At 40.6% G+C, this 7,358-nt stretch overlaps 2 protein-coding genes across 3 annotated transcripts in view; both read right to left on the reverse strand.

Moving 5' to 3' along the window:
- Ppp1r1c (protein phosphatase 1 regulatory inhibitor subunit 1C) overlaps positions 1 to 1,458 on the reverse strand; it is a 90,287-nt gene extending 88,829 nt beyond the window's left edge. Inside the window, exon 1 of one of the 2 annotated variants that reach the window (XM_050120248.1) lies at positions 948 to 1,458. In XM_050120248.1, coding sequence (XP_049976205.1) covers positions 948 to 1,028 — 81 coding nt within the window. In that variant the 5' untranslated portion in view covers positions 1,029 to 1,458. The remainder of the gene's footprint in view (positions 1 to 947) is intronic. The other variant, XM_050120237.1, reaches the window with a different exon arrangement.
- A 1,290-nt stretch (positions 1,459 to 2,748) lies between these two features.
- LOC126487248 (60S ribosomal protein L37-like) lies at positions 2,749 to 3,489 on the reverse strand. Its single transcript, XM_050119967.1, has 2 exons — positions 3,391 to 3,489; positions 2,749 to 3,117 (listed from the first exon to the last, which is right to left on the reverse strand). The coding sequence occupies exons 1-2, from the start codon at positions 3,487 to 3,489 to the stop codon at positions 2,749 to 2,751; spliced, it is 468 nt and encodes a 155-aa protein (XP_049975924.1).
- Between the last annotated feature and the right edge of the window lie 3,869 nt (positions 3,490 to 7,358).

Below are 7,358 nucleotides of genomic sequence, written 5' to 3' on the forward strand. Positions count from 1 at the left end.
ACCCTCTTGCTTCAGGTTGTCTTTATCCATGCAGTGTGAGCCCATGGCTAAATTCCCAGAATACTTGTCAGTAGGATAAAAGAGAAAGGATACAAATGGTGCTGTTCAAGATGGAAGCCATGTTCAGTTCAGTAAACAGATCTGGCCCAGGTTATGTGTATCTGGTCTAAATCTGGGTGGGTCTATTGTGGAGGCATCTTATAAAGTCAGACTCCCAGTACATAGTGTAAGACTTTGTACCAACTATTTGGGAGAGGATTCAGGGGTCCTCTGGGTCCTAAGTGACTAATGAATTAGATTGGCGTCCCCATTATTTCTTTGCTCTCCCCGCCAGTCTCCACACTTTGTTTCTTGGCCACTGAATATCTTTTAAGTGGGTCCATTGCACCCAGTGTCTAAGTAAACATGAACATGATACAGCTAGAAACCAATGTCAGACATAAAAAAAGGAACCTAGGAAAAAGTAATAGAGCATTTTTCATACCCATGGCTCATATAGAACGCACAACTATGGCTAGGGATACACAATAAAAACTCATAAAAATGCAGCCTGCAATATTAAACTAATCTAGGATTTACTACTTTAATTTCTACATTACTTCTTATTTTCTAAGTAACAAAATAAAAGAGTGCTAATTTTTGGCAATGTTTTCAAAGTTTCTCTAAATGTTGAAACTGTTACTTTAAGAAGAAAAGCCCAGGACATTGCTTCAGACCAGAATGTCTAACAAATGGATGTTTATTTTATATAGAATGAAGTGATGCTAAAATCTTAGCCAGTCATTCCCCCAGCACAACCCAAACACAAGTACAAAAGCAGACCCACTTCCTCTCTCTGAAAGTCACAAAATCAGCAAATGCAAAAAGCAGAGACCCTTTCACCTAGTAAGAACGCATGCCCTTCCTGCCCATCATCCTGGAACCGCTCCGGGTCCACTCCCCCTTACCTGTTCGGCTGCCTCTGGAGCGATCTGACTCTGGAATAAAGGCACAGCAAATTGTATCTTTTTGGGGCTGTTGGGCTCCATGTTAGCGATGAGAATAAGACAGAGCGGTGAAGCACTCACAAAGACAAACCCAAGTGGTGTCTGGAGTGTTCCTGAGGCACGCCGCTTCACCTAGCCCCACACACGGTGCTTTGTAACAAATCTCTGTAATTCCAGCCTGCGCAAGTGAAGATGCCGAGGTTTGAGCAACTCCCTTCTTCAGTATCCAGTGATGCCTGCCTTGCCTGATCCCCCACCAATCTTCTGAATCCTCTCAACACAATTGGGAAAGGAAGAATAAGCTAATTGTGTCCCTGCTCACTAATACACATGCCAAGCTTTCACTCAGCGGCTAATTGAAATTGCAGTGCTAGCCTTGAAGGCCCCGCTGCCCTGGGATTTAAAAGAGAGGCTCTATCCACTGTACATTACTCACCGGCCGCTCAAAAGTGCAGCCTAAGCTCCCTGGAGCATTGCAGGGATGGGTCATCCATTATTGATTAACATAAAGCAGGAAGTTTTTAGAGCTGGGGGCAGGGCCTGGCTCTAGAATCATGTCATTTCTTTGTAGCAACTTACGAGTCAGACACCTTTGCTACTTCACACTCGACCACCACATCGATGAATGGCTATCAACAATAAACCACAGCCAATAAAATCAGCTATATTTGCACTTCAAGATCTGGTTAGGCTAGCCCTGCCCCAGGGCTGAGCAGATCTTAGTTCAAGTTCCACTGTTAATCAGCACTGTGGCCTGGAGGAAATCCCAGCATATGTCTGGGCCCCCACACTTTCAGTGGGAAAATGGGCGGGAGGGAGTTAGATTAGATGACCTTTATGGTCCCATCCTGTTCTAACATACCGTAATTAGAGTTCATGGTTTAAATTTGAGTAGAAAGCATTGGGCAGCTAAATTTAGCAAACAGCTTGAAAGTCACTGCTATTTCAGTGGCCTTTATTTTGTTTCTGAAGGAGCCAGTTACATCCTCTTTCTTGGAAGAATCCAGAAATGAGTGGAAAACATTAGTGAAAAGCCAGTCGTGTCTGACACCATGGCTTGTTGTCAATTATGGGGCTGTATGCAAAGATGAAAATTTGAGGAACAGTCTAAAAAGGATCACTTTCAGAAAGATGATGTGTCAAGTGACTATGGTCACAGAAGACACTGACTTGGTCATCTCGGAAATTCAGTAATATCAAACAGTAGGCAGCCATATCACCAGAACCAGTTTGGCTTCACAGAATTCACTCTTTTCTGTTTGTTTTATTTTTTTCCCTCTGTTTTGCTTTTGTTGTTGTTGTTTGTTTTTCGAGACAGGGTTTTTTCTGTGAAAACAGTCCTGGTTGACTTGGAACTCACTATGTAGACCACACTGACCTCGACCTCACAGAGATCCATTTGCCTCTGCCTCCCGAGTGCTGGGATTAAAGGTGTGTGCCACCACTGCCGGGCAATCCACTGCTTACTGAAGAAAGCCTGGAAATGAGCTGGCCTCAATGGAAAGAGGAACTTCAGTTCTTTACTTCTCTGTTTGGAAGGTGTGATTTGGTGACTACTACCTTTAAGAATGTAGCTTTTAGATCCATCAAATGCATTTTGATACTGTATAAAAGTGTAGGTATTTATAAGTGAAGTTTCCTTTATTTTGAAGGTCTGCTTTCTTTCTTTCTTTCTTTCTTTCTTTCTTTCTTTCTTTCTTTCTTTTCTTTTCTTTCTTTCTTCCAGAAACCAAAACATTTATTTTATGACAGATTGAAATCCTCAAGATGAACTGGATGCTGCAACAGCTGCCCTCTTGGGTTTAGGGGTTGTCCCTTCACGGAATCCATGTCTGAATATTCGGTAGGCAATTTTTAGGTACCTCATCTGCCCAGTCCCGGTAGTGTTTCGTCTCTTAGCCTTGGCACTCCAGTTATACTTTCTCTTGCGCTTGGCGGGGTAGCCGCATTTGCCACAGGTAGACTTCTGAAGGTGGTAGGCCTTAGAGCCACAGCGGCGGCACAACGTGTGTGCCTTGTTGCTACGCTTCCCGAAGCCGCCGCCGCCGAGGCCAAAGAGACCGGAAGAGAAAGCACTTCCGCTACCTCCTGTGGATAAGCTTCCGCCCGGCAAACTCTGAAGGTCTATTTTCTAAAACAGAAACACATATCAATGATTTAATCATACAGCTGTTCTGTAAAGTGTATAAGAAGTAGTGTGCATTATTCAAGTCGCTTCCTATATGCGCTAGAGGAAAAGCAAATGGAAATACCGATGGGAAAGTAATTTTAAAGGGGAAAATGCTGACAGCAAGAAATCTTGTAAAGGATTCATCTCCCGGAGGAGAAAGGAAACTCACCATTCAAAAGAGCCTATGGCAGAAGTTACAGAAGACCGTACAAGGAAACCTTTGTAGATCAATACCATTACTGAAGTCACCTCTCTGAGTATCACTTTAGAGCCTGTGGAAAAGCAGACAGCCTTTTTAGTGAGGAATGAGTCCAGAACTTGCTTGGCAATCATCGAGAACTTGTACTTGGCAGCCCAAAACCCGCAGCCTTACTGCCACTTACCAAGATGAACAACGCAGCCCTTGAGAGAACTTTTTTTCTGTGAAGTTCAGATGAGCACAGTCCTAAGAGGAGATGTTCATAACATCAGGCTCTCGCCACTCTGTAGCAGATAGCAATTATCTGCTTACTAGATTGTTCAAAGTGCTCAATGATACATGTTTTTAGCATGACGTATTAAGAATCTCTTCCTACTGGAAAATTTAATGCCAATAAGAGGAACAGATGATTAAGTGAAATTCTATGTGTGTATTATAGGATGAAGACCAGAAAGTGTGCATGCATGCTCATATGTATTTGAGCACTGTGTGTGTGTGTGTGTGTGTGTGTGTGTGTACAAATGTGTGCACAATATGGGACGCAAGATGGCACTGGGTGTCTGCCTTAACCACAATTCACTTTATACATTGAGGCAGTCTCCCATGTGAGCCTGGACCGGTATGCTCCAGCTAGTCTAACTAGCCAGCCTATTCCAAGGATTCCTGTCTTTGCACCCCACAGTCTGAGAACACAGGTCCGCACCGCGCCCACAAAGACACATGGGAGATAGAGATCTGAACTCTTGTCCTCGGGATTGCTCAGCAAGTGCTTTACCTTGAAGAGCCATCTGCTCAGGTTTAATGCCCCTTTTAATTAATAGTTTGACCAGAGATAGTACCTACAGAAACTTCCTGAACCTTTCATGATTTTTCTTCTTCATCAGTGTGACCAGCTTCTGGGTGCTTGTCGGGATTCAGTAGTGTGGCCTTGCTTTTAGGAAAATGATATAGATTTGTCTCCACCCAAACGGGCTGTTGGGGCACAGGAAAAGGAGTCCAACAATCTCTGCTGCCAACAGAGAGCACAGTGTACCTCCACTTAGCACAATAGCTACCTGTCTCTCTCTTAATTATTTAACATCTTAAAAACCTCTTCACACAGCAATTCAACACACGTACGGTCAGGCTTTATGCTATGGCCTTAGAGGAGACACTGTGCTAAAAGTCTCATCTGAAATTCTTTTAAAGCTAAATTGTTAGTCCTGGAGACATGCCTAAGCAGGTATAAGATATTAGAATTGGGTTCTAGTACCAATATGGGGACTTCTAATAACCTGTAACTCCAGTTCCTGAGGGCCCCATGCCCTCTTCAAGCCTCTGAGAGTACTGCAGGTTTGTGGTGCACAGATCCACATGTAGGCAAAACACCCATACATATAAAATAAAAATAAATAAATGTTTAAAGCTAAATTGTTAACCTAAGAATCATATGATCTTACTAAATCTAAAGCAATTGAAAAAAATAAACACTATGACATTTACCCTCACAAACCAGAGTCTCTGATGATATGAAATGGTTAGGTATACATTCATTTGTTGAGATAATAATGATGATGATAATGACAATAGCAATGGCTACCCTTGTGTGGCTGGTTCTTTATCCATGTAGCATTCTACGTGCTATTCCTGTATTAACACTGGCAATGCCCACTTACAGTTTGCCCTGTTGCCATCTTGGCCTCTCACTTCGAATGAGAACATTGGGAAGCAAAGCGTGTAGGTGATCTGCTTAAATTCTCCCAGTTAACGAGTGGCAGACCCGTTTCCAACCCAGGCACTGGCTTTTTATCACAAAGCTGCAGCTATTCTAATGCACAGGCCTTTGAAACAGTTGTTGGAAACCCCCAGAATCTCCACAGCCAGCTTGCATTCTAATTCATAAACTCCATGGCGTGTGAGCTAAGAAAAGAAAGCGGCATGATTGCAGGATATTGATCGTCATGACAATCATCTAGAGAGTTGGGCACTGAGCTCCAAGCTGGCTTGGAGGTAAATTTTATTCTTTCTCTTTTAAAATAGAGACAGATTCTATGAATAGATTTATAAAAAATGTCTAATATAATAAAAAAACCTATATTGTCTTTTCCAAGTAACAATTACTGTGCACACAAACAGAAAATGAAACACGGGTCTTACTCGCTTTACTTCGTGTTATCGTATCCTGTTTTCTCTGGTTCTTTAAGATCTTCATACTAGCTATATCACTGGTCCTTACATGCCCTCCCCTCTTGCTGGAAGGTGTCCTACCCTGCCAGCTTTATTTGTATCAAATTAGATTTATCCTCTAATTCTACCTATTTAGAAAGGGCTCTTCAGAATCACAAAATGAAAGGAACCCCTCAGTTTACTTTCTCTCCTAGTATCTAATTGTGTCCATTTTATGACCAGTTTATGTTACTGTACGCTTTTCCCCCTCATATTATAAATACTATGCTTATATATAAACACAATCAAGATGTCGTTTCCTCATTACATAAGATCAGTTAGACTCCATCTTTATTGTAACGTAGGTAAATATAAAAGACTTCAATAAAATAAATTTTCCCAAAGACTTCAGTCCTTATTTTAAGTACTGGGTTACCTCGCTCAAAATGATTTTTTCTAGATCCACCCATTTGCCTGCAAATTTCAAGATGTCATTATTTTTTTTTGTTGTGTAGTACTCCATTGTGTAAATGTACCACATTTTCCTTATTCATGAAGGGTATTTGGGTTGTTTCCAGGTTCTGCTATGACAAACAGTGCTGCTGTGAACATAGCCGAGCACACATTCTTGAGGTATAATGAACATCCTTTGGGTATATACCCAAAAGTGGTATTGCTGGGTCTTGAGATAGGTTGTTTCCTAATTCTTCTACTCAGAAGATATTCTGAAAATATCACCATACGTCAGCTAGTGACTTTGACAAGCTGAGCCATACGATAGTAACCCCAATAAAGAAAGACTTCAAAGACCACGCCTTGTTAAGTTGTTCTCTGTCTCAGATATATTTCAAAAAATCTAAAGTAGACAAAACATCATAGGAAAAATGAAAAGGACAGTAATTAATGTCCCAGCTAATATACTATCTCCAGATCAGTTTCTCAAAGAATTCCCTCAAATCCCTGTACCTCCTTTATTCCAGGTAAGACTTCTGACTCATTGTTTGTGGACACAGTTTTGTAATCCATTTAAAGTCAGGTACCGCTTATGCCGTATGACAGATGCCTGGCACAATATGACAGCCATCAAACTTTTGAGAGGCTTTTAAGCCATTTCATTAATTTTTGCAGGTATCGGTAAAAGCATTTCTGGATCCATCTTCAGACAAGAATGTTTTAAATGATTTAAGAAGACAGAAAAGCACTGCACTCCTAATAAGGTGAAGAATGTTTTTAAAAATATATTTCACATTTTAGTGTGTGTGTGTGCAAATTTGTTTGTATTTTTATACTTTATAATTTTTGAAATTATAATTACATCACTTTCTCCCTTAAGTTTCATCGCTCAAAACCCAATGACGCACATCCTCTTGCTCTCTCTCAAATTTGTGGCTTTTCTTCAATTGCTGACATTATGCATGTATGTGTGTATATATGTATGTGTATAATATATATGTATATATATATTGAGAAAATTATGAATTTACAAATAAATTATTTGTATATTCTTAAATACAACTCACTTGATTTATAGGTTACCTGTATGTCTTTTTAAATTATCATTATTAAGCATTCTTCTATGTGGCTCAGTTCATTTACTTCCACATCTGCTTTGTGCAGGATAGATCCTCCCTCTTGTAACTGTATTTAAACCAATGAGTCCTTTTATGGTGACAAGACCAAACCAAAAGTCAGGACTCTGGAAAAGCCACAAGTTCGGTGCTGAGAGGGAGATAATAAAGGGAGGAAACAGATTACTGTCTAGAATGCATGGTATTCTTGCATGGGATGGTTAAAGAACTAACTTCATTAACAAATAGGAACATTGCCAGTAATGAATACATATCATTTTGTTCCATAA

Source organism: Alexandromys fortis, unplaced genomic scaffold, assembly GCF_014885135.2.
Source record: "Alexandromys fortis isolate MF-2015 unplaced genomic scaffold, M_Fortis_MF-2015_v1.1 scaffold_8_1_9099942, whole genome shotgun sequence".
NCBI lineage: Eukaryota > Metazoa > Chordata > Mammalia > Rodentia > Cricetidae > Alexandromys > Alexandromys fortis.